Raw genomic sequence first — 27404 nt, forward strand, 5'->3', positions numbered from 1 at the left:
ACAAGTCATACCAACATGGTTAGTATATCAATGGATGCCTTAGGTTGTCTAGTTTCACAAAATAGTACTACCTTTGCAAACTTAAAAATGATTGTGCCGTAGGCTCTTAAAGACCATAATGTCATCCCTCATTATTTTTGCCAGGTGGGGTTGTTGGAGGAGCCAGCAGTGGTACTATACTGCTATTGTACTGAGGCAACTGTAATGTGAGCCATTCCTTTGCATGTTTCCTGTAGGTACAAATAAAACAGAACAATACTTCTGTTTGTAACTGTTTTTTCTAAGTGACAGGTTATCATTTAATTATTTAATGATTTAATGTCATCATTGCTAATGTGATGTAGCTGCCAATAACAATGCTATTTTGACCATATATAGGGGATGAGGAAGTTTATGTTTGGACATTGGGACGTTTCATCAGTAAACAAAAAAGGTCTATTTGAAATCTGTCATCAAAACTGTTGAAATCTGAATAGTGTACTAATATGAACACCACATTTTCATGGATGGCTTACTGAGTGGGCCCAAAAGGAGCCCAAAGTGTCAGCCCTCCTGACCCTAATATTCACCTGCAAAATACCACACAAATGAACACGAGACACAAAAAGGCCAGAAAAAAGCCCAAAATAATTATACCAACCAAACAAACGAAAAGGGACACAACATGACTGCAAGAGACACAAACTGACCAATGAACCAAGAATAAACCACCAAGAAAAACACATTTACCTAAAAAACACAAAACATGAAATAACTACAAAAAATCAAAGAGACTCAAAATGACTACAAGAGACACAAACCAACCAATAATGCAAAATGACTATGAACAGACACAAAACCACAGAAAACACACAAAATTATTCTAAAAAACACAAAAACATTAAATAACTACAAATATAACCAAAAAGAGACACAGGCTGACTGAGGAGACATAAGAGAATTACAACAAAAAAGGAGGCAAAAACTCCACAAAGTCTGTGAGTGATACCAGTCCTATGCAGGTGAGGTGAGGTGGGGGGGGGCTTTTACGTCTTTGCCCAGGGGCCCATTGTCTCATAATCCGCCTATGCACTTTTGAATGTTGTAGTTTTAAAGTTACATTAACAGTTACTTTGGCAGATCAACAATTCTGCTTAAAGTTTGCTCCAAAATATTCCATGTGATTTTCCTAAGGCGTTTTTTTTTTTTTTTTTTTATAGAAGCAGTAAAGAGTCTCGCGTTAATGATGCGCCTCTCGTACGTGACTATTATGACAAGTCTCGACACATGACAAAGCGGGCTGGTTCATTCAAATCAATAGAGTTTCCTCCTCCAGTTGTCTCCCCTTCGCTCCTGCAAGGAAAGTAGACACTGGCCCAGAGAACACTCCTCCCCTCCTCCTTCCTCCACAGAGCCGGAGCTTTCTCCCTCTTTAAACCATGATCGGGCTCACAGTCCTCCTCGGTGCATGTTTGCCTTCGTGAGGGGAGATTTCTCAGCGTATTCATGTCATGACACAGTGCAGCGCAGGAGCCAAGTGGTCGCCTCTACCGCCACTGGAACCCGGATGCCCAGGACTCTTTAGCAGTGGTTTGAGTTTGGTTACATGAAATATGCGATGTTCGCAGGAGTGCCCGGTTCTTTTTCTGCTACACTTTGTTTTCATTTTGGCAGCCAGCCACGAAGAGCTCTCCGAATCTGGCAGACTCTTCTCCCTCTTTGCAGAACAAGGTCAGTGTGGTGCAGCTTTAGCAGAAGCTGCATTTCTGTGCACGTGTGAGCTAAATGCATGACAGTTTATATGGTTAAGTGCATGTTATTGTCAGCATGCACCAAAAGTAAAAAGCTGTACAGTCAGTGCATCGCAACTGTGATGTTTATATGTTGTGTTTAACTTTGCAGGTCAGTTGTCCCGGGATGATGTGTCCACTGTCCACCCAGTGAAAACCACAGCTGATGGAGAGTTCATCTCCCACTCTCTGGCTCACCACTTCAGCAGTGGGAGAGTCAGGCGTGACCTGCGACCCCTTGCTTTGGAGGAACAGGTTTACTACAAGGTCAACTACAAGGGTCGCATGTTAATGTTCAATCTGACTGCAAACAATCACCTGGTCTCAAGTGACTACATCCTGGAGAGGAGGAACGGCAGCGCCAACGGGACTGAGCAGCATCGCTCTGAGGGGAACTCCTGCCACCTGCTCGGCACTGTGGAAGCCTCAGACGTGCGAGGAACTGCTGCCATCAGCACCTGTAAAGGACTGGTAAGGATCACACACAACAGGGCAAAAAGGTCAAATTAAACCTTTGTGTGATTCTTCAAGTTGAATCCTCCAATCCAGTGGTTCCCAACTGGTACAGTCATGGGGTCCAGATTTTGTCCATTAGTTCAAGGTCCACACATAAGATAAATGACCACATATTCAATTTTATTTCACAATATGTAAACAACACGTGGGCTTAGAACACGATGAAAAACAACATATTGCAAACATACAGGAGAATTACTTATAACTTAGTAAATAAATAGCACTGCAACCAAAAAAGTGGAAAGTATTGCTTGAAATTCAAAATAAAGTTTGTGTTTTACAAATTTGACATGTTCCGGAGTCACCTCAGAAAGGAGCCGCATCCCACTTTTGGACTGCGACCCACCAGTTGGGAACCACTGCTCTAATCTACATGAAGCTTTTTTGCACTGTCGAACTCCCTAAATCTGCACTGAAGGTCATATCTCTTTGAAAATCTGGTTGCTTTTTGGCAGTCAGGGTTTTTTTTAAGGGGGGCATCACTCTTGGGAAGCTGGTATGTGGTTCAGGCAGTCATACGCTGTTGAGTAAACCCTTCCATCTGACAGTGCCCTGTGTGTTAGTTTGCCCTTCAAAGACTTCCTGACACTATTTGCAGAGCGACTGTGCTGCAGACCCGCTGACGGCTGCTGCTTCTCAGCCAACCATGAGACCCTTTTTCTGCCTTTTTGTCTTTCAGAAGTTTTCCTCTGTACTTTCACCCTCACTCACTCATTCATTCATTGACATTACTGTCTGCAAAAAATCTCAATGACCCCCTCCCCTACCCTTGGAGGCGCACTTTGTTCTACAATGAGATAGAGCTCCAGTAATAGATTTTGGCACAGTTTTTATAGCTTGGAACAATAAGGTTTGACAGATGGAGAGACAGGAAATAGGGCCATACGTTTCGTTCAGAGAATTTGAACTTCTTTTTTTTTTCAACTTGGGCCAAAATGTTTCTAATCAAATAAACAGCTAAACTACAAAGGATAGAAGGCAGCTGGACACCATAAATAAAAGGCAGCAACATATAAAGAATTTTAATTATGAAAAGTGACATGCACCATATGATGATTTCTGGAGAAATGTATGGTGGGCAAGTGGTGTATGAATTTGATTTTTAGGAGGTTTCTTTTGTGGAAAAAGGAGGAACTCCCCGACTCTGAAATGATGGGATGTGTCAGTTGTAGTCAAGAAGAATGTTTCGGTGTTCGTGTATGATTGTGTCACAGCAGGAATGCCTCTCCTGCAGGGTCTTGCCTCCTGCTCCGCTGTTATGTTTGTATGGGTTGCACTGCCTCTTCCTGCCAAATCTTGTAAATGCAGCTCATTTACAAAGTGTGCAATGTCACTCTAAATTCCAATTATCTACAACCTAACCTACCGTACTTAGACGATTTTTTTCCCCCCTCTGCAACCCAGAATGCTCCAGTGTGTCCCTTCTCTCCAACCTACTAGAGAAACCACCATGATCTATTACACTGATTTTCTGTTCTGTGGAAGACGCTTTATAGCAGCTTAAACCACAGAGAGACCACTAAACAGCAAGACGCAGCCAGACAGCTGTGGGGGGGGGGGGGACTGCCAGCTGCTGGTGGAGGTCATTCACCCTCGGGAGACAGACAGAAACTGACTCAAAATATAAATTCATGATAATCTTTTGTTTATGTAGCATGGGACTGGAATTACTTAAGGCTAAAGACAAACAGGAAACACAAGGAGGACAACAGACAAAACACAACATGACAAAGAAACACAAAGCTTTGACCACTGGTTTACAAAGGTTTGGAGGGAAGTTTTTCAAATGTGATCACTGATTACTGATTATCTGATGTAAAATGTAGTCGGTAATGTGGCATAATCCACCAGAGCACTCAAACAAATGATTTTATTGATCATCAATATAGCCTCCACCAAGGAGATTGTATATTCAATGCTGTTTGTGTTTCTGTTTGTTTGTCAGCAGGATTGCAGAAAAACTACTGGACTGATTTTTTAGGAAACTTATTGGAAGGGTGTAGCATGGGCCAAGGAAGAGCCCATTAAATTTGGGAGTGGATCTGAATCATGGGGTAGATTCAAAAATTCTATTTCACTTTCGTTAAATTTGCACATGGCTCTTACCAAACATAGAGGTGGCTGAGCCAAAACGGCGAAGGCTAGAGGTGCAGTGCTAACAACGACTGTCCCGTGGCCTCCGCCATGTGGATTAGACAAGTGTTCTCAGTGGTCATCGTTGACTGAGCACCGTGCCCAGCAGACACTTCAGATGACTTTGACAAGGATTTAAACCTTTGAACCCTGAGCAAATTGGTGTGATTTCTTTCAAAAACATGAGGAAAAAGGCAATGAACTGGGAAAATATCTGGAAGAAAAAAAAGAACAAAGCTAGGGAAAACTGCATGTATAATTATCATAATTCTGTTTGTTTGTCAGCAGGATTGCAGAAAAACTACTGGACTGATTTTTTAGGAAACTTATTGGAAGGGTGTAGCATGGGCCAAGGAAGAGCCCATTAAATTTGGGAGTGGATCTGAATCATGGGGTAGATTCAAAAATTCTATTTCACTAGATAGATAGATAGATAGATTTCTAGTTTTCAAAAAAATTTAAAACAACATTTATGCTTTTATGTTTTAGGTCTTTTTAGCTTTATTACCCTGTTTAAAACATTTGTTAGAAAAATAATAAAAAATACTCAAATGTTACATTACTTTAAAGTAATTAAAATAGTTACAAAACGTATTAAATTTTTAACAGGGTAAATAATAATCCGTGTTACATTTCAAAAGTGACCTAGTGAACACAGTAAAGGAAAATGTGGTTAAAGGACACATATGTTTAGAAATTAAAAGTGCATCAGAAGCCAGAGAAGGAAACACGTCACCCAGTGCCTGCTTCATTATTTCTCTGTCCTTCAAAGGACGACATTATAACATGCCTCCAGGCCTCACAGGACCTTTACACTAATAACTGCAATAGTGCTGACAGAGCTAACGGTGGTAACCTGTGGGGGAACCAGAGGGTGGGCACGATCCAGTCGCTGTTATTGGTAACTGCTGTAGTATCACATTGCAAAGTGGTGGCGTCGATTAGCTAGCCGGGGAGACACAGACACAGGGACTCATGCACTGACCCGGATGCGTTGCCAGACCGTCTACCACAACAATAAACAGAGAAGCTCAGATTACAACACACACAGATGGAGTGTGACTTCGTTCTCTACTCAGGGCACCATAACCCCACTTTATCTTTACATAGCAAATAATTATTTGCTGCTATACTGATGTTTTGAAATGTCATTATAGAAACGTTTAAATTGATTGAGTGATAATCACGGTAATCAAAATGATACAAGTGCCAGCAGTCTTACAGTTAAATTGCTCTTGCCTTTGTTGGTGAAACAAATCACTTTGTGCCGTGTTTGCACAACAGATTGTGCTCGGAAATAGCTGCATACCTGCCTTGAACTCTAGCTGTGGTTGCATTGTCCACAACCTGATTTGTCATTTGGCTGTTTTAGGCCCAAAATAAAGAAAGCAAGGCACAGAACAGGCGACAGAGCAGAATCCTGACTTTTAAATGCAATAAAAGCCACAATATGGTTACCACCACTTCGTTATCAGAATTTAAACGCCTGCTTCTGGTTGAGGAAATTAGGTCATACATGGATGTGCTCAAACAAATTGTGCTGTGCTGCAGTGAGCCATATTTACTTTACAGGTGATTATGTCTTTACAAAGTTGATCTTACCCTTCACCTTTACTATTTACTGCACACGTGAAACCATGAGGCCCAGAGTAATTGGATGGAGGTTGCTGTCAGTGTCCTTTTTTCTTTCCCTGGGAAAATTCAAGCAAAGCTTTGTGTCTTTGGTAATCCTCGGGGCACAACACAAAGATCATGCAAGTTCAGACTCATTATAGTGGTATTTTCCTCACTTTTCTTCGCACTATGCAGATGAAAAATGATAATGTGTTTGACCTCTGAGGAAGAAATTAGCTTACAGGCAGAATTAACTTGTGAAGTTAAAAAAACAGCTAAAGGCAAGTGAGTGAAGTGAAACCCGTAATTATGAAGAAACAGTTGTGTAAGGATAAATGCAAGTTCGTTTTCAGCTGAATGTAGTTGTGATTAATCATATTGCCGTAATGAGCACCATCCGCCCCCACCTCTCCTTGTGTCCCACTAATCACTGCTGAGGCCACAGGCTGTGTAACAGCAGAGACTTTATTCCAGACCCAGTTGGCCAGCACTACAAAAACCCACAGAAGCAGGAAACAGAAGTAAAGCAGTTCCACATGGCCGGTGTATTTAGGACACAGACCTGTGTTATGGTAACCTCCCCTGGCTCTGGCACCTCACACCCAAACACGCTTCCTCTAGGTCAAAGGAGGGGGATTAATGGCGAGGAGGAGGAGAAGGGCAAGAGTTGGCAGAGGGAGAAAAGGTGGCGAAAGTGCATTTCAGTCTAAGGCCGTTTGAGCTGGCAGAGCAGTCAGAGCAAAAACTGTTGCAAAATAATTATAATTTTGCTCAAAGTCCTAGTTGGCATACTTTCAAGTTGTCTTTGTCTGTTGAGCACAGACATCACACAGTATCTGTACGTGGTAATTTAAGCATTGCAAGTAACACCATAACCACACTGTGCAAGCAAAGCCTTGTAGGCTGCGTTGCACCGTAGGACAGCATTTGGTATGCAGATCATACAGATCATGCAGAGCAATGGTCTGAATGTTTGGATGGGCCTCTTCGTAGCATTCCTTCCTGGTTGATCTGAACTCCACCACCTGCTTTTCACTGCTGGGACTCACTCGGAAGTTTAACGCTCAGTAAAACATATAGCAGACTGCAGGGAGGCGTTTTAACAGAGAACACCAAAGAATCCCCCTTAAATATAACTTTTTGTATGTATCCTGTTTTGCAGTCAGGGTTCCTGCAGATCCTCAAAAGGTCTTATAGGCATTCAATTCACTAATCTATAAATTAGGCCTTAATTTGTGTTATAATCTCTTGAATCCATTTTTCAAAATTCTTAAACTGCTAAGACAGTGGAAGTTGGATATTAAGAATCACTTTTTTTTTCTGAGGTTGCAATGTAAAATCTCAATAATTGGTATTATCAATCAATCAGTTATTGGTATTATGTTTTTTTGTTTTTTAAAAAAAAAAATATTGAATTTGATGTAACGTCGATCTGATTAGAGGAGCCAAAAACAAATTATATAAAACAAAACTATTTAAATGAAAATGAACACCTTTTTTTTTCAAGGACTGGATACATAATTGATAACATATGTCCATTGTTTTCCATGTGTTCTGCTCAAAAAAGTTTTAAAAAATCTCAGCATTTGATGTAGATCATCTAACTTTTTAACTTGACCCAAAAAGTCATGTTTTATGCTGAAGTGAACATTTTGGTAAATTTGTCCCTAACCAATGTAACTGATGTCAGTTTAGGTTTTATTTTTAATTGTTTTGTATTGTAAAAGTCTTAAATCTAACGTTCCCTAAACTGTAGGAACCCTGTTTGCTGTGAGTTGATGTGAATGTTAAAACAAAGCTTAATCTGGGAAAATGTTAATCCTGGCAAACCGAGTGTGTGAATGAGATACAGGGTGAGTGTTTTGTGCACAGAGCCGCTGGGAAACATCCCCAGCTGACTGTAGACATATCAGCCTGCATGCTTTGTGGATGAGTCCACCACAACTCAGAGACCCCTGGCTGAGGGCCACCCCCTGAGTCAGTGGAAAACCCTTTTCAGTACTTAATTTAAAGGTCCAGTGTGTAGGACTTTGGGGAGAAATATTGTCAGAAATGGAAAATGATAAGTATGTTTTCTTCAGCGTATAATCACCTGAAAATAAGAACAGTACGTCTTCTCTACCGTAGAAGAAGCTGTTTATATGCCCTCAGGGACGGGTCCTCGTCCACCGCCATGTTTCTACAGAAGCCCAGAATGGACACACAGTACACTAGCTCCATATAGGGCCATTTGTGTTTCACATTTTCGCGTTTTCCACGGTAGCTGGCAGCCCCTCTTCAAGGGGAGTGTCAGAAAAGCACAGATTTTTAAAATGTGAAACTGCTTTATTTGGTGTTTTTATGGGTTTAAATCACATGGACTGTTTGTTTTGAAGAAGAAGAGACCTTTTTGGATAATTCGGCACCTGGTAAAAAGCTCCTGAATATCTGGAAGTTATAAAAGATTAGCAGGTGCTTGGCTAGCAGCCCGTCTCAGACACGCTGGACAGCGTAGAAGAAAAACTGATTTGTAACTTGAACGTGCTTCATTCAGTGTTTTTACAGGTTTTAATCAACTGCTCTGTTTGTTTGGGAGATGAGGAGATCTCTGTGGATAATTTGGCTCCCGCTAACAACCTCCTGAATGTCTGGATCATAAATTACCAGAGAAAAAAAAACCTGAGCACACATTAGCAGGTGCTAAGCTAGCGGCCCATCTGCTATGTGCCAAACAATGTAGGAGCAACACCAATTTATAATGTGAGACTTGCTTTACGTAGTGTTTTACAGGTTTTAATCACTTGGTCCTCTGTGAATAATTCAAGTTCCAGTGAAAACCTCCCAAACAATAAACGCTGAAGGAATTCTAACTGGAAGAAGTATGAGCTGGGTTCAATGTGCATCCTCACCACTAGAAGCCACTAAATCCCCTGAAATCTCACACACTGTTCCTTTAATTTGAGTTTTGAAAAAAACCCAAAACTCAGACATATACGGAGGAATTTTTTTATCGTTTGCTATGTGGTTATTGTTCCTCTGGTGGTTTAATGTAAGAAAAGAACAAGCCTGAACTGTTGGTTGTATCTTAAAAAAATTCTGTTCCGGTTTATTGACTCTTTCTTATTTTACAATGGTCAGTGTAACAGGTGGAGTAATACAGTCGTCCCATTGGGAGTGCTCCTGTAGATTTGTACCTTCTGACCTCCCTGAATGGAGAAACATGATAACTCTGCAGACTGCTGGATGAATGTAGTTGAAAAACGTGTCCCAAGAAACACATAGAAAACTTGTCAGGTTGACCCAGAAAGCTGAGCAGTGAGTAACTGCAGTAAACAGCAGGGTAGACCCCTGGGACCACCTCTGGCCAAACTGTAAGCACTGGATGATCTCATTTTCCACATCTGTCTTTGGCTACTCAAACACTGACAAGACATCCAAGAATCTCATGCAACAATCATATAATAAGAATTCTTTGTGTTGGTCTTGTTTGACTCAATACATGTGCAAGTTAAGCGATTTTTACAGATACTGGATACATTTAGTCAAGCGCATGAACATTTTAGCATGCAACATTCTTACCCAAGATAAATAATTTAATGTATTATGCTCAGTAGTGCTTATTCCAACTGTTTGGCTCTTGAAAGAATTATGTATCCCTTTCCAATTCTGTCTTTTTTCAAAGTTGGTTTAGGGAGAGAGGGAGGGGTTCATCCGGGAACAGTTTGGGCTTGTTTTAGCACCCACACACACACACACACACACACACACACACACACACACACACACACACACACACACACACACACACACACACACACACACAATCACCTTAATGAAGTGAACAGACAAACAGTGAGCTGCAGGTGAAACATTCATAATGTGTGTGTTTGCAAGGTCAGACAATCTCTTTTGTGTGTTTGCATGCATGTACAATCAGTAAGTTTTCATGTAAGTGTATTTTTGTGTGGGGGCGTGTAACTATGTACTCGTCTATGTGTGCGTTCACCAGCAGACCTCACCGATCAGCAAATGAATAGTCTTCTGCACCAGTAAGAACATGCACAGCATACTTAGGAAAAAGTCTTTGTATTGCCTCTGCTGCTGCAGCAGACAGAGAATGTGCCTGAGGGAAGGAGAAAGGTTCATATTGAGATCTGTTGACTAATGATGGATTCCACCCAGATGGAGATTACTGAGGAATGGTCTTTCCAGCAGACTTTACAAGAGAAAGTCCAACCTCTCACCTTTTAATTGTGGGAAATTTTGAAACACTACAATTTTTGCTGAATCGTTGTTGCACTTGTAAATGTTTTAACAAAAAAAGCATGATTAAAGACTAACTTTTCTGTTTCTGTTAAGTCACAGTCTGAGAATGCATTACATTACAAGAGACTTTAAGCTGCATTAGCTAGATTTGGGGATCACATGAATGATCTTTTTAATCGTAATTACAATTTGGAGCTGTGACTGAGCAGAACAGAATGATTGTGACAATGTAGATCTGACCTTTATTTTAGGTTTTCGGGTGTTTTGGGGTTTCTGTGACTTTCCAGTGCACAGGAAGTTTTATCAAAACCTAAACTAATTTTTACCCAATGCATCTTCATATCTGTCATTTCTGTTTTCCTCAGAGAGGCTTCTTCTCCTTCCCAGAGGGACACTTCTTTATCGAACCCATCCAGAAATCTCCTGATGATCCCACAGGAACCCCAGAGCCCCATATCATCTATCCAAGAGTTACAACAGAAAGTCAGAGAAAAAAACGCAGCCTTGAGTCCAAAGAGACACCCAGCCCCTGCGGAGTTCAAGGTGTGTTTCTGGATGTGTGAATAGAACTGCAGATGTTTGTGTAATTGTACACAAGTGAGCATTTTTCTCTGTCTGCCTTGGCGTCACATAAGGATAAACCACAAGTGTGCTGCAACTGATGTCTTCTGTTATCCACGCTTCAGATGCTCCAAGTGACTCTGTCCAGGTGGAGAGGGAGAGGGAGGAATGGGAGAGGGAGCAGCAGAGGGGGGAGAATCAGGCTCAGTCCCGCTCGCGGCGCTCCTTCAGCAGAGAACGCTGGGTGGAGACCATGGTGGTGGCTGACGCCAAACTCATAGAATACCACGGCAGTGATAATGTGGAGTCGTACATATTCACCATCATGAACATGGTGAGGAGTTAAGTTTAACTCATTACATCTGCTCTCACCTATTCCACACAGTTAAGTTTTAAATTCGATCAGTGGTGAATTATTTCTGTGTTGGCAGGTGGCTGGGATCTTTCATGATGCCAGTATTGGAAATGCCATCCATGTCATCTTGGTTCGTCTCATTCTACTCCAAGGAGAAGAGGTAACGCTTTCCCCAAACAAGTTATCTCAAGAAACTTGAATGTGATTTTTTTTCTTTGGCATATATTAAAGTTTGAACAAGAAAAATGCATGCACATCTATGGAGCATTCCTAAGTGGGGTTAAGAGGTGAAGTAAATGACGAGACTCCTTCATTTGGCTGTGGTTCAAGCTCCAGCTGAAGATTCAAGCCGCCTTGAACATTATGTACTTACCTTGATTTGCATCAGACTTCCACATAAGGCAGCAAGTGTGACAGACTGGAAAATGTATTCAAAGAAACCTTGACCGACCACAAAAACAAAAATCCTGTTTGTCCCAATAAAACGTCTAATCACACAGTAAAGAAGCTCTATACTACCTTCAGAATATTAATTAATATAGCAGCAAACAACTGTTTGACATGCATAGATATAGGAGAGTAATGACATCCTGATCAGCACTGTCTGCCCTGTTAGCCAGTCCCTCCAGGTTTTTTTTTGATATTGCAATCTCTGTTAATTTTGCGCAACCTTGCAATTTTGTCCATCACGGCAACTTTACTGCAAATTTTACTATTTAAAATGGACGAAATCTCATTTCATTGTAGAGCTGCATGCAGGTATTAATTCTCTGAGCCCATCTCTCTCTTTCTCTCTCTCTGTTTATCAGGGAGCTCTGTGCCTGGGACAGGGTCTCTCTCACACACACAAAGACACAAACACACAAACTCTGACAGGGCTAACTGTTAGCATCACAGGGCCAAAGCTACTCGTGGAAATAGTCGTTCGTTGGTGATCGTCGGTGTTCAGCTTATGGATATTAAAAAAATCGAAACAATGCCAAAGATGTGCAGAATGTTATTTCTAATCCTGCTTTGTGTTGCAGAAAGGGCTGAAGATCGTTCATCATGCGGACACCACTTTGGCCAGTTTCTGCGCTTGGCAGAAAAACCTCAATCCTCAGAGTGACACACACCCAGCTCATCACGACGTGGCTGTGTTGGTCACTAGGCAAGTGGCACACACATATGCATTTGTAGGTCAGCTTTATCAATAGATAACTGGATATGCTCTAATGTTAGACTTTCCTTCTTGTGGGAATATGTACATAATGCGCCTGTTTTTTTTCCTGCAGGAAAGACATCTGTGCTGGGATGAACCAGCCCTGTGAGACCCTGGGACTGTCTCATCTGTCCGGGATGTGTCAACCACACCGCAGCTGCAACATCAACGAGGATTCAGGACTACCTGTCGCCTTTACTGTCGCTCATGAAATGGGCCACAGGTCTGTGTGTGTGTGTGTGTGTGTGTGTGTGTGTATTTGTAATTGTTGTGAATAATAGAATACCACAACAATGGGCCATGAATCTCATTCCCATGATCGGGTACTATAGAGAAATATACAGTTGCGACATTAAATCCTCCAAACATTAGCGCATCAGCCTGTTAGTGAATGGGTTGATGAAAATAATAGTTTGTATCTGGTTACTGGACATAAAAACAGATTGATACCTGAGCTTGAGGTGGTGTGGTTGGAAGTCATATTTAGTAACAGAGGGAGTGTCTGGAAAGAAAAGTTTGGTTTGTTTTTACTGTAACACAGGAAACCATATTTTCTTTAATCCGATTGTCAAATTTAGAGCCTTGTTGAGTAGTAGCTTCAGTGTCAGTTTAATCAAAAGACACAGATTGCAAATGCAAAGTCTTGCAGATAAGATGAGAGTTGACTCTGTTTTTACAATTGATTATGGGAACTGTATGACTTCATTGGATGTAGGGAAAAGCAGCCCTTGGAATTTGGAATAATTTTTATTAGTCTAAATCACCTGTCTGTTTGTTTTAGGTGTTTTAGGGTGCTGAAGGTCTCACAGCGTTTTAATGCATCATCAATTTGGATTCAACTTGGCACCATCTCCATGACTCTCCCTTATTTGTGTATATTTTCTATGTGAATTTTATTTAAAAAAGTAGTGCAAAACAGCTAGTTGCTCTCCAGATTAAAAAATCTTTTAGCATGCGCGTTAAGATATGTACTTTACTGCTTTTTACTAACAGGAAATAATGATGCACAATCAGGTTTTTGCAGATCCAAGAGCTGAAGGCCATCCAGTCTTGTAAAACTTTTTTTTTTTGTAATGATAATATCATAATTGGTTGTGTTGTGTTTGAACACAGCTTTGGAATCCATCATGACGGTCAGGGGAATGACTGCGAGCTGGAAGGGAGGCACCCGTTCATCATGTCCAGACAGCTGATGTACGACAGCTCGCCTCTCACTTGGTCCTCCTGCTCCAAAGAATACATCACACGCTTCCTTGAGTAAGGCTGAATTCATTCTTTAGTCTGAGGGCATTTATCATAAAATTATAAAATGATTCACCCAAATTTAATACTGTTTTCTTTGCGGGGGAAAAACACAAGTGGGCTGCAAACTGTGTGAATTGGCGGGGTTGTGAAATCATTGTGGAAATGGGAGTATCTCCAAACAAGCAGTGACTCCTCTTGGATGCTGATAAAATAAATATGCCGGTGCAGATTTGTATGGAGGCGGTGAAAATTATCCAAAAAAGACGCAATGGGTGTGGCGTGTGCTGCAACAAAACTACATTGTAAAGACATTCATGTGTAGCAAACCCTGACAGACCAAGTTTTGTGCAAATATACTGAATAAACACAGCTCATTTGAAACCAAAATTTGGCAATGGAACAAGAGGATTTTAAAGGACCATGAGAGGGCGGTCACAGTTGTACAAATATGTGCAAGTTCTTGCTTTGACTCATTATTTTCCATTGAAAACCTCGTCAGTTGTTAATTTAAAAAATTCCTTTCTGACCACAATTTCACCTCAAGCTGTAAGTCTCAAGTCTTTGCACTCAAGTCCCAAGTCAAGATAGACAAGTTCCAAGTCAAGTCCCAAGTCCTGAACTTTGAGTTTCAGGTCCTTAACAAGTCATAATGGGCCCTTCACCAAATTTAACACAATTTTAACAACAAGGTATTAAGAAATACTGTTTGCAAAAATACTGAATGCTTTTAAATTCATATTAAATTTCATATTATCATTTTGTATGTTTCTGTTCTGCTTCTGTATCAAAACCATCTCAAAAAAAAAAAAAAAAACTTAACTCCTTCCAAATTTTTAAGATATTTGTAAGACTTTTCTTCTTTTAAAGTGATTTGAATGTTGTTGCAGAAAATGAGGGGAAATTAGCTAATTGGTTGCATTCTTTTTTAAATAACATACTGTTTTAATCTTTGGGTTTACGGGAAGGTATTAAGTATTTTCAAATTAAAAGGCTCAAGGTCCCATTGAGATTAATAATCTCTTTTCCAAGGTGAAAGAGACACAAAGGGAGACAAAATTCAATTCACAAGCACTAAAATGTACATTAAGAGAACTTTCTATGAGTCAAAAGAGAACTTTCTGGGAGCCACTTGTACAACCAGACGGGCTAAAAACAAGCATGCTGACATTGCGCAAGTTCTATAAATGTGAAATCTGAAGTCTTATTCTCTGACCTTTCCAGTGTTCTCTGTCAGGTATCTCTCCCGGCCAAGACACCTGGTGCCCCTTTCTCTTTTTCATCTCCTTTAAAATGTCATACATTCAATATCACATCTTTGTGTGTCTGCCTCAGTCGTGGCTGGGGTTTCTGTCTGGATGACCGCCCTTCCAAAAGGGACCTCAACACCCCGCTGGCTCGCCTTGGTGTCCGCTACACCACACATCACCAGTGCCAGCTCCAGTACGGCCAAAATGCTACCTTCTGCCATGAGGTTGATGTGAGTATTGTGCACCTGAGGACCAACTGTAAGTGTCAGAAAATAGTCCCTTTGTAATGTTTTCAGGATTATGTTTTTCTTTCAGAACGTCTGCCAGATTCTGTGGTGTTCAGTGAACGGCTCGTGTCGCTCCAAACTGGACTCGCCTATAGATGGCACTCGCTGTGGACCGGAGAAGGTGTGTGGTGCCAGTTGCTTTGTCTTGCTAGGGTGTGGATTTCATTAGCCTGGGGATGGGGATGGCTAGCATCACAGATACGAGAGTGTTACTGACGCAGAGCCTCAAATATTAAACGTGTCATATTACGAGTGTCATTTGTGTTGTTTTCTTCTACAGTGGTGTATCTCAGGAGAGTGTGTGATTGTGGGTAAACTCCCAGAGACGGTGAATGGAGGCTGGGGACAGTGGAGTACCTGGTCTCACTGCTCCAGAACCTGTGGAACTGGAGTTCAGTCAGCAGACAGGGAATGTAACAGCCCTAAGTAAGAGCTGACCCCAGATCTGCCACTGAACACTCTTTTTGTCACTAATCCTGTCTTGCTTCGCTTTCACGACAGCTGACATCCTGAAACTGACAGTATGTTTAATCCAAAGTGTACTGGTGTTTTTTCCACAGGCCAGAGTTTGGTGGAAAGTACTGCACTGGGGAAAGAAAGCGTTATCGGACCTGTAACACAAAACCCTGTCAGAATAATACACCAACCTTTCGAGAGATGCTGTGCAGCGAGTTCGACACGGTGCCGTACCACAACGAGCTCTACCAGTGGATTCCTGTGGCTAACCCATGTAAGTGATGAAAGCCTCAAATATACAACTACATACTCCAGACATATACTGTATGTTCCAGTAGCCCTGTAGCAGTAATTGCATTTATAACCCACTGGGGGGCAGCATTGACACTAGAAAGCCCTCAGTGATGCCCCATCTACTGCACCGTGGCAGGGCAATACAGCGGGCCTTATGGCCCTTATGCAGCAACATCCTCATGAATTTTTTTAAATATATTTTCTGAATTTTCTGTTCAGAAAAGACATAAAAGGTTCTGCTCTTACCCAGGTGTGCTGAATGATGAACCCACCTTGATTATTAAGTAACCTAGTAGCATAGGTAACGTCCCTAAACACTGTATGAGGGCAGGTGTTGTCCCGTGTGCAAAAACTCACATGCCCAGGAATTGAAGACATGCCACTAAAGAAAGGCTGCAGGAAGAAGAGTAACTTCAGCAATTACCATACTGTTAAATAAACTTAAAATAAATATGATGAGTGTCAGTACTGACGTTACAGGAAAATCAAAAAGCTATTCCAGCTTTTTTGTGTTGCAAAGTACAAATACCTCATACCTGTACTTAAGTGCAGTACTTTGGTAAATGCACTTAGTTAAAATCGATTACTGGTCAGCAGAATGATGCACAGTAACTGAAAATCAAAGAAAATGATTTGCAATCTGAAACTTAGCAGCCATTAATATGTGTCAAATATATCTGATCTCCAAAAACGCATCCACTGCACAGGATGGCCAAATCATCAAAGATCAGTATGTAAGCCTTTCAGAGGCTAAATGCATGCACTATCATCCAAGGCTGTTCATAGCTGGGATCAGTGGACCAATAGTGTTTCTTTGGCCACAATTTTAAAGATTCCAGTCATTTTAATTACTCTAAAACATTTAATAATCCTGAATTTGATTATATGCATGCATTCATTTCTGCACTTTAAATTTAAAACTTGTGTACTTGCATTGTGCAACAATTTGCGGACTATGAAAACAAGACTTTTTTCCCTTATCTTGGTAAGAGTGTGCTCAACCACTCGTAAAATGTTCTTTTACCAAAGAACAGAGCAAAAAGAAAAAATAAATGTGAATCTGGCAGATCGGTGGGTACTAACTAAATAAGAACAAATGTGAACTAAAATAAGAGAAAGTTTGTTTGTATATTGTTTCTTGCATGATGCCCAATGTTTTGGTAGTTTGGGGCAGTTAATGTCCTTGCTGAAATCTGCACGCATTCTTTTGTGCTTTGTGTCATTTCCAAAATTCTAATTACGTTTTTTTTACACAATAAATATTTGTTAGTTAGAAAAGATCAAAAAATGTCTTCTCATCTATGAAAAGTTTGCTTCATCATCCATGCCTAATGGTTAGACTAGACATTAGTCAACTGGACTCACAGTGTGTATTTCATTGGAATCAAACTAAATTAAACCCCTCTTTTCTCCAACCCTCAACCGTCTTAAGTAAACCCCTGTGAGCTGCACTGTCGACCAATCGTTGAATATTTTTCGGAGAAGATGCTGGACGCTGTGACAGACGGGACGCCATGCTTCATGAACAACAAGTCCAGAAACATCTGCGTCAATGGAGTGTGCAAGGTAGTGTGGCTGGGTAAGAGACTAAAAGAGACGGGGGGTGTTAGTGGAGCAGGATATGAGATAAGCTAGTATAATGGAGGGAGGACGTTTTTTCTGTGCAAACTTCCATCTTATGTGAGTCTGTAATGCGTCCGACATTTTGTATTTATATGTTTGTGCGTGTGTTGTGTCTGTAGGCGGTAGGCTGTGACTATGGCATTGACTCAAACGCTGTGGAGGATCGTTGCGGAGTGTGTTTGGGCGATGGCAAAAGCTGCGAGACGGTCTACAAGACGTTTGATGAAGAAGAAGGCTTTGGTGAGTGTAACAAAAAGGATATTCGAGCAGCTGGAAACAAATTGAATTATCTCAATATGAGAACTGAACCAATTATAAAATTGTAGTAACACAAAACAGACAAGCTATTAATGAGGAGACGCTTTGATGTACGCACCAGAAGAGTGTGAAAAAGCAGAGAATTCAAATTTATGTCTACAGGCGCAAAGTCATTTCAGGACAGTTCGTTAGCATTACGCCATTTGTGTTGTTCCTTTGTTGTCATGGCAGCCATCTTGTCCACACTTTGCAGCTGTTTGTCCTGCTGTACTTGGCTGAAGTGATGTGTGCATGTGTGTGCGCGCCTGCAGGCCCATGTTTGTCTAAAGACTGACATGTCTTTGGCTGATTTTACTGTGCTTGGAAAAGTATAACTCACATGCAGAATCAACACGCCGAGAAGACTTTTTAATAGAGAAAGAGGCTCTAAAACAATAAACATCCCTCCTTTTCTCTCTCCCCCTCTCTCTCTCTCTGTCTGTGTGTTTGCCCTGCATCCTTTTCAGATAACCAGCCCAGATGTGTAAGACTTCAAAAGGTTTAGACCAAGGGCAAACCTCCCCCTCCGTTGCACAAACACAGAAACACACACACACCTTCCCACAAACATCATTAAACTCCAGAGACCCACTCATAGCTGCTTTCGTCCTCCCCCATCCAGCCCCCCCATCCACACACAATAAAAAACAGAGACAGGGCAGTGCCCCCCACGCCGAATACACACACGTACACACACATGCCAACCGCCCCCACAGACTGAGCCCACCCTCTATTAAAGATCAGAGAGAAACTGTCTGGTTGTCTGGATGTGAGTGTGGCAGCAGCCATGGTGGGCCATCCATTACCTTGCTGTGACTCTGACTCCCCTCTCGACTCTCCCAGGGTACGTGGACGTGGGTGTGATACCTGCGGGGGCGCGGGACATCCTGGTAAAGGAAGTGGAGGAGGCAGGTAACTTCCTGGCTCTGAGGAGTGAGGCGTCAGAGGAGGAGTACTTTCTCAATGGCAACTTCATCATCCAGTGGAATGGGGAGTACGAGGCCGGCGGGACGACGTTCTATTACGAACGCAGCGGGAACTTGGAGAACCTCACTGCTCCTGGACCAACCAAAGAGCCCATTGTGCTGCAGGTAGGCCATCATAATGCACATGTTTCATGTACATTTTTACAAATGTTTCAGTATTATGAAGTAATGAGAAAATTCAAACGAAAGGCTACAACTCAAGTATCTATCTATAGCTATATCTATAGCTATCCTTTCAATAAAGACATCCAATCAGAGGTTACAAACTTGGCATGTTTTCCAAATCAGACTTCTTGGTGGATAATAAGATATGAATCAAATCTTTCAAAGACACCATATGCTGCCATCAAATTGATGAAAACATAAAAAATGCTTTTTACATATTTCAATTATTTATTGTTGAGACTCCAGATAGTCTTAAAATTATTCTTTGCATAATATTCCGTGTGCTTGTCCAGTTGCTGTTTCAGGAGAAGAACCCAGGTTTAAAGTACGAGTACATCATCAGGAAGACCAAAGAGACCGGAAATGAGATCATCGAACCCATTTACAGGTGGAGACACGGAGCGTGGACAGACTGCAGCACCACCTGTGGCGTCGGTTGGTGTTGTATTTTCTAATATATTTTTGTGGATTTGATATTTTTGTGGATATTTAGTGACGTTTTAAATACGACCTGCTTGACCATGCACTTTGTGTGTGTCTGTTTCAGGTGAGCAGCACCAGCCTGTGCGGTGCTTTGAGATGGACGTGGGTGTCGTGGATGAGTCGCTGTGTGACTCAGCCAGCCGTCCAGAGGACAAACACAGAAAATGCAAGAATATGGATTGTCCTGCAAGGTCTTTAAAATACTCCTCAACTGTTTTCTGTCACTGATAGTACAATTGACCTCAAAACATAATACATTGTGGTTTTAGTTGAATAATTATTTATTGATGATTGCAGTCCTTATATTGAAGATTCATCTGGCTACCTAACTGGCTCCTGTAGATACCCATATAATATTATGCCTTGTTTGAAAGTAAAAGGAAGTAATTTTACAGTCTAATCTTGATTGTTCAGTAAGTCGAACGATAAACAGCGAAAATTTGACCACTAAAACTAATTATTTAGTCTCTGATATTTTCATCTTTTTGGCTCAGTATGAAACCTCAATACCTTGTTTTTTTGGAATAACTAGAAAGTGTTGGCATTGATGGCCTGGTTGGATTGTAATAGTGTTGTTTACTTATTCTTTGATGGCATAGTACCTGATTTAATAGATTAAATATAGATTATGGTTTTGCATGGTTAAAATCTTGTGTTTTAAGAGCATATAACATTTTAGAAGTATGGCTTATTCTAGTAAAAAAAAAGGTTTCAGTAGAAAAACATGTTTTCCTCAAAGCAAGATATTCAAAAATGTATTATTTTGATTTCAGTACTAAACTCCATTAATCTATTGACAATAGGTATTGTTTTGATATGATACCCAGACCTCTTGATTCTTAGAAGATAAAATTGTCTGCTTGCCATGTGCTCCATTTCTGTAAGCTGTTTCTTCACCCTGTTTACCTGTCCTTCCTCAGGTGGTGGGTGGGAGGCTGGCAGCAGTGTACGGCCACCTGCGGATCAGACGGGGTAAAGAAGCGAACCGTGCTCTGTGTTCGTACAGTGTCGGGGGAGGAAAGGGTGCTTCACCCTGTAGAGTGTAAGCATCTCCTTAAACCAAAACCTTTGGTGCCGTGCAACAGAGATGTACCCTGTGGACAGGACTGGACTGTCAGCAACTGGGAAGAGGTGAGTTTTTTTTCTGTTTTGCTCTTTTGTTATTTTATTTATAGCTTCTATCTCTACAGATCACGGGGCCTTTTTGAGTTAATGAATGACTTCTGCCCTTCCCCTGCAGTGCCCAGTCACATGTGGAGGAGGCGTTCGCTCCCGTACAGTCACATGTGCACTAACACCCAAAAAGAGCTGCGACCTCTCAACCAAACCTCGGTCCAGATCACTGTGTGCCCTACAGAGCTGCCCTAGCCTCCCAAGTCTTCGTCGACGACCAGGACCTCCTCCTAAATACCGCCGCATCATCCCACCCAAAAGCCGACCCACCAAGCGTCCTACATCTACCTGGGCTCCTTCGAGCACCACAGCCACAGCTGCACCCACAGCTTCTATCACTGTGAGGAGGAAAACAACCACCAAGGAAACTACAACTGCTTTCATCCCTACCACCACATCTCTTTCAATCCCAAAAACCACGATCTCTGAAATCATTGACACAGATGATTATAAGTTTGATGGTAAAGTGAGGAAAAATGAGGATAAGAAAGTTACACCATCTAAAGCCGATTCTGCTGAAAAGGACAGAAAAGCAGCTGGTGTGGAGAAGGAAGAGGTAGAGGAGGGGGAGGAGGGGAGTACACCGAATGTGGTGATGTACCCTCCAGGGTATGATTATGTTGTTGAGGACAGGGAAACAGAAGAGGAAAGGATTATTGACCTGGATGTTACACCTTCTACATCACACAAAAATCCTCTTAAATCAACCATGCCGACACCACTCGTCACACCCACTTTACAAACAAGTCCACCTACCATGCACACAACAGAAGCACCCACCTACTCCACCCCACATGCCAGTACCAAAACATGGGCAAAGACCACTTACCACTATCCCCACACCACCCCGCGGATCAATCTATACAGCCACCGGACACACAGAGTTCCCCTCACCACTCCCAGGTTCCACTCAGTGCCATCGAAAGCTGGTTTTACTACAACACCAGCTCCTTCCACAACTGCAAGAAAACCATTCACCACTGCAGCGTCACCTCAGCCCACAGTGAAGATCATGAAACTAAAGAAGCCTGCAGTGACACCCAAGAAAAACAGCTCAGTCTCTCGTGCTAAAAAGCCCTCCTCCTTGGCCAAAGGCGGTCGCTCCAAGAGCAAAAACCAGCGACCGCAAAGTCCCGTGAGCAGCTCTGTCAGTGACCAAAGCAACCTGATGGCCAGAGAGCCGGTCAGCATGGATTTATTCTGGGTTGTAGGAAACTGGAGTGAGGTGGGTATAGCTCATATAAATAGAATGAGAGTTGAATGGACATTGACCTTTTTGATGTTTTCATTTGACTCATTCAAAAGAAAATGGCAGTTGTTGTTAGTTGTTAGGGTGACAACATGTCAGTGGGGCCAAAAGTGTGTTACTACCTTGAGACCTCTGTTTAGGCCTACATACACGCTAAAGGTCATGACACACCAAACTGACATCAAAGAACTAGTGCCAATGAAGGTCAACTGTTGAATTGCCTCGTGTACTATGTATCTCATCCAAAAAGTTACAATTATCACATGACTGCAGCACACGGCCAGCATTCTGCATTCGTCATTCAAAAAGCAAAACCCTGAGACCAACAGGACAGATTTGAGACAGTTAGCACATTAATACACAACCTGAATTTAAAAAGAACAAATGATACTTTCTGTGCACCAGTGATTAATGATACAATTAAGCACTGAAGCAGTTTTACTAAAGAACTCCACGGCTAAAAAAATCCTTTACCTAATACAACACTTTTCTTTTCTCAGGTACTCTTGACTTTAGTTGTTTGTTTGCCTTTTCCACTTTGGTTTCTCTCATGCACGATGCTGAACTGCCAATCAGAGTGATTTCACTCACTAATGCGGGACACACCCCAAAATTGACCAACAGCCTCAGCTTGTAGTGTCAAGGGCCTTCGATGGCATTTTCTTTTTGTCCTTCTGTTGTTGATGCTCAACATACTGCCGGATCTCACAGTCACTGAAATCTCAAGACCATCTCAAATTAGAGACATGGACATGAATGAAGCCAACATGACAAGATTGTGATTGCAAACTAAAAAAATCACCTGGTAATTATTATCAAACATATTTTTTAGTTAATGTAACTCTTTAAATGTTACATTTTTTTAAAAATTTAATTAACTTTAAAGTTTGTGGAGAAGAAAGGGCTCATTAAGTGTCCAACAGACACAGGTTGGTACTGAGATGAACAACTATAGCCTATAGTTATAATTTAATGAGTCACCATTAATAACATGGTATTATGAAGCAGTTAAATCTAGCAATGTTCAATTCCTGTGCACAAAAGATGCTTTTCCATGTATTACTCCACTGCTTGTTTGGTTGTTCACCTCAGTGTGTTCGTAACGTGCTGAAAGTAGGTTTTTACAGCAGTTTGCGCGCTACAGCAGTCACAGTACTTTACCTTGGCAATGGTACACATAAAAATCCTGTTATACTTATTTGAATGCCTGCTCTATTCTCAATATTTCTTTGGTACAGACATTTTATGACATTATTATCCTACTCTATAAAGAACTATACCAGTAAATTTGCACGTTTTAGCCCACTAACTTGACATTTATGCTGGCCATTTTCTAAGGCATTTCATAACTTTTAAAGATCCTCCTTCCAGACAACCTATGACTGATGTGATATTGTACACTTTTGACCTGCAGAGACTTAAAATTTATAGGATCTGTCACAATGATCAATTTATTGCCTTCTTTTTTTTTTTTATTAAGTTCTAAGTAATTTTTTCTTTCATGGAAAAAAGCGGCTTGAAAAATCTTCACGATTCAATGAAACTTTTTTTTTTAAATATATATATTTTTGGCATTTTGCCTTCATTGGACATTTGAAGATGTCAAAAAGCATTATGTTATAACCAACAGACAAACATTATGCAAACATAGATGTTGGGAAAAGTATGTGTTAACTGGACCCTTTCTTCATCAGTCAGTTGTTTGGCAGCAAAAAGGGATAGCTTTGAAAAATGTTTCTACTTGCTTCTACAAAATGATTGAAGGCAATAAATTGTCTGATGTTGGATTAGCTAGCTGAACGTTGGTGTCCATGGTCTAATGAGAAGTTTCCGATGGCTTCTTGATAGAAGAAAATCAGAAAGGTATGATTTAGAAAATAGTTACAGGATTTCCTTTTATCAGGCTAAAACATGTAAAAAGCACAGTTGCATTCCTTTAAGAATTTCTGGTTGATGTTTTTGAGATTCCTAAAATAGCTACTGCACAATGTCAGTGCCTCACGTCTGTTTAGTCAGTCTGCAAGTACACATATTAATCAGAAAACACCCCTTCCTCCCCAGTGTTCAACAACATGCGGCATTGGAGCAATATGGAGGACAGTCGTGTGCAGTTCCCAGAATGATGAGGACTGTGCCAACGTGAAGAGACCTGAGCCTGCGCGCACATGTCACCTGCAGCCCTGTGCCACCTGGCAAAGTGGCAGCTGGAGCAAGGTGAGTAATGTTAGATTTCCTCCAGTCACTGAATCCGATAATTAGACTTAATACTTAATTATAATTCCACTTATTCTGTTACTTTTCCATGTGAGGAAATTAGTTTGTTCTGTCATAGTTCTCACTTTTCATGAGCCAATAATTGCATTGTGATGTTCTCTACAGTGTCCAGATAACTGCGCAGTGGTGGGAAGAAGGTATCGGGACGTCCAGTGTGTCGATTCTCAGAGTAAACGTCCCCTCAGACCTTTCCACTGTCAAGCTGTGTCCAGCCGACCCCTCAGGACTTTGTCATGCCCCCACAAGCCCTGTATGAGCTGGAGTGCATCACCCTGGGGACCGGTAGGAGCATTATACTCTCAAAATCTCTATATTTTACTGTTGGCATTTTTAGAGCTTTCAGGAGTTAAACATTATTTTCTGTCTTATATCAAGTGGTATTTAGCCATGCAGATAGTTTTATTTTTCTATATTTTGAGATATCTGCAACCAATTTATTTTATTTGTAATTATTTGACTGTTTTTGAACAGAACAAAACATTTCTAGCCTTCAGTAAACATGGCTGATGTAATAGGGCCCCTTGATTATAACATTAAGCTAACAATAGCAAAAATATATCAGCAGCACTAAATGAAAAAATTTTTTTTTCCATCTCTACTATCCATTTTATATTGCTGGGAAAACAAATTTCTCGGTTTCAAAAATCACTATTATTTGAGTTTCTCGAACAAAAACTAAATTCAGTTTTTGTTGATGTTACATTTGAACATCATGAAGACGTTTTATTTACCTTTGCTTAATAGTCATTTCAACTGAGCTCACCTTGAACTCATCACAATGAAATCTTATGCAACGCAGTTAATGAAGCTAACTAGCTCTTATCCTGCCGATTTCAACTGGAATTTCAACACTGGATTGCTATCTTTAACTGACGGGACTTGCTACAAAGTTTGTGTATGCTTAGATTTATATGACGTGATACAACTCGAAATGTAAAGTTATATACAGGACCCAAGGGACTCGACACCAGTATCGATGAACTCAAACCTTATTGATTTTCAGGTTTTGAAAAAAGCTGAATAGAACCAGGTTTCCATCCCTAGTCACACTCAACTTCACAAATTTATGACCATTAATATCCCATATTGTCTCAGAAAAAACACTCATTCATTAAATTGTGTTTTATTCAGTGCTCTGGCAGCTGTGGCGAAGGCGTCAGGGAGCGGCTGGTGTACTGCCCCGAGCCTCATCGCTGTAGCACCACAATGAGGCCAAACAGCACAGACACTTGCAGTCTAAAGCCCTGCACTCACTGGAAGGCTGAGGACTGGGACGAGGTCAGTCACACATGACTGAGATTTCTTTGAGGCACTCTAGGGCATTTATAAAATGTTGATTGTCATGAAAAAAAAACAAAAATAGTCTGTTAGTTGTAATAGTCTTTGAAGTGGACTAAGTTAGCACTCTGTGACTTTGCAGTGCTCTGTGAGTTGTGGTGGGGGTCAGCAGCAGCGCGAAGTCAACTGTGTGACTGAGCAGGATTTGGCTGTAATGCCAAACAGCCTCTGTGAGAAGATTTCCAAACCAGAAACACTCAGGAAGTGCAATATGCAGGAATGCAAGACCAACACAGGTTTGTACCAACTGCTCAATCTGTCTGTTTGCCTGTTTGTCTGTCTTAGTGGTGTGGTTTGTGATAAAAATATTTATATATATATATATTTAAAAACACTCTGAATGAAGTTGACTATACATATTAATATGCTACATTGTTATTATTACTCCTTATTGCAATGTTTCATGGCATTTGAGCTCGGTGTCATGTGCCTTCCTCGGCAGGTCCATTTTGCAGGAAGAACACCATGTCCTCTCGCTTCTGTGACAAGCTGAAGCTGTTGGGTCGCTGCTCTCTCAGATCGGTCCAAAGACAGTGTTGTGTCACCTGTGGGTCATAGCCAGGGATACACACCCACATATACTGTGTTACAACGGACACAACTACAGTAATACTTACTGTATCCTCATGCAATACTAATGTAAAGCCATCCACAGACTGACACGTCCAAACCAAAGTGCTCATGACCACAAAAGCACATCTTTATCAGAACAAACCTGGGTCGACTAAAAATTATATATAGAGTATATATATTTTTAACCTTTTGAAAACAAGGCCAAAACACTAATAATGAATACACGTGCATGCTGTTCTACATGTTAGAGCTTGAAGGAACACTCAACCTCCCAAATGTATATTTATAAGTGGAACTGAATTTTCTCACATGCCTCCACTGTGCATGAACAAAAAATCTAATTACTCAATAAATTTTAAAAAATCAAGACAATTCAAAAGTTACAAAAGCTTGCCAGGGCAAGAAGCACTCCTACACAGTTGTGATGAATTAATAACACAAGTTACAGTATTCACCAACTTTATACAGTAAAAAAGTTTAGTTTTGACCTATGGTTCATATCTTTTTGGTGCTTTTATAGCCATGGTGCTAATGATTCACCGATCCACAGTCAAGTTACCAGTTATATTTTTATTTCAAAGAGAACTGGTAAAAACAGAATGTAAATACAGATTGTTTTGTTACCTCCATGAAATTGTTAATAGTTATTATAATCTTTGTTTTTTATTCATATATTTAGCTTTTTTTCTGAGTGAATTGTGGTTTTCTTCTCAGAGCTGGCACTGTGTGTTTACATTTTCCTGGGTACAAGTTCCTGCTTTAGTCTTTTTTACTACAATTGTCAGTAATAATTAAATTGGTTGCAGAAACCTTCACGGTTCTGCGAACCTGTGGTGCTCCTCCTCTGGTGTGAGATTGACCAACGCAAAAGAGGTGTTGCAGGTCATCCCTCTCAGGTCCCTCTAAAGATGGCTGCTGTGTTTGTATGATGTTGTACAGGCATTGTCCATGCTCATGGCATCATCATCTCGACTGATTTGTACTTCACGTGTCTCCATCAAGAAATGTGACAATAAAAGATGTTTGCGACAAAACTGCTTTGTAACTGAGACATGAAATAAAATGTTCTGTGTCATTAATGTGTTAGTATGATGCACGTGAGCTAGTCCGAGTGTTTTCCTTACAATATCTTGATGCTTTGTCTCCACTAAGCCTCCAGGAACAGCGTTGTGCTTTGAAGCTAATTGCACATAGTGGCCAAAAGTGGAATTACACCGTCTGGGTTTGTCACTTGATGCCATGGGGCCCAAAAATTTGAGCATCACACCCTCCCACGAAGTGACTTGTTTCACAATTGGGATTTAGTCTACTCAGTCTGAT

The 27404-nt window shown here is 41.0% G+C and overlaps 1 protein-coding gene across 1 annotated transcript; it reads left to right on the top strand.

Annotated features, from left to right (window-relative positions):
* The first annotated feature begins 1455 nt into the window (after positions 1–1455).
* Positions 1456–27185, top strand: adamts12 (ADAM metallopeptidase with thrombospondin type 1 motif, 12). The gene is made up of 24 exons (XM_042488987.1): positions 1456–1710; positions 1882–2240; positions 10643–10820; positions 10964–11172; positions 11270–11353; positions 12219–12343; positions 12468–12617; positions 13508–13651; positions 14972–15116; positions 15202–15294; positions 15454–15599; positions 15734–15903; positions 17356–17489; positions 17666–17786; positions 18687–18934; positions 19288–19429; positions 19542–19668; positions 20398–20608; positions 20718–21875; positions 23961–24113; positions 24279–24455; positions 25305–25451; positions 25594–25747; positions 25954–27185. Exons 1-24 carry the CDS (start codon positions 1593–1595, stop codon positions 26067–26069), a joined length of 4809 nt encoding a protein of 1602 aa, XP_042344921.1. The 5' UTR covers positions 1456–1592; the 3' UTR covers positions 26070–27185.
* The last annotated feature ends 219 nt before the right edge of the window (positions 27186–27404 follow it).

The sequence above is a fragment of the Plectropomus leopardus genome, chromosome 6 (genome assembly GCF_008729295.1).
Source record: "Plectropomus leopardus isolate mb chromosome 6, YSFRI_Pleo_2.0, whole genome shotgun sequence".
Taxonomy (NCBI): Eukaryota; Metazoa; Chordata; class Actinopteri; order Perciformes; family Serranidae; genus Plectropomus; species Plectropomus leopardus.

Excerpts from the sequence above, each read along its gene's own strand:
- adamts12 (XM_042488987.1), top strand. The coding sequence starts at position 1,593 with ATGCGATGTTCGCAGGAGTGCCCGGTTCTTTTTCTGCTACACTTTGTT. Across the intron at positions 15,295-15,453 it reads CTCGCTGTGGACCGGAGAAG|TGGTGTATCTCAGGAGAGTG; the intron begins GTGTGTGGTGCC and ends TTTCTTCTACAG. Across the intron at positions 15,600-15,733 it reads AGGGAATGTAACAGCCCTAA|GCCAGAGTTTGGTGGAAAGT; the intron begins GTAAGAGCTGAC and ends TTTTTTCCACAG.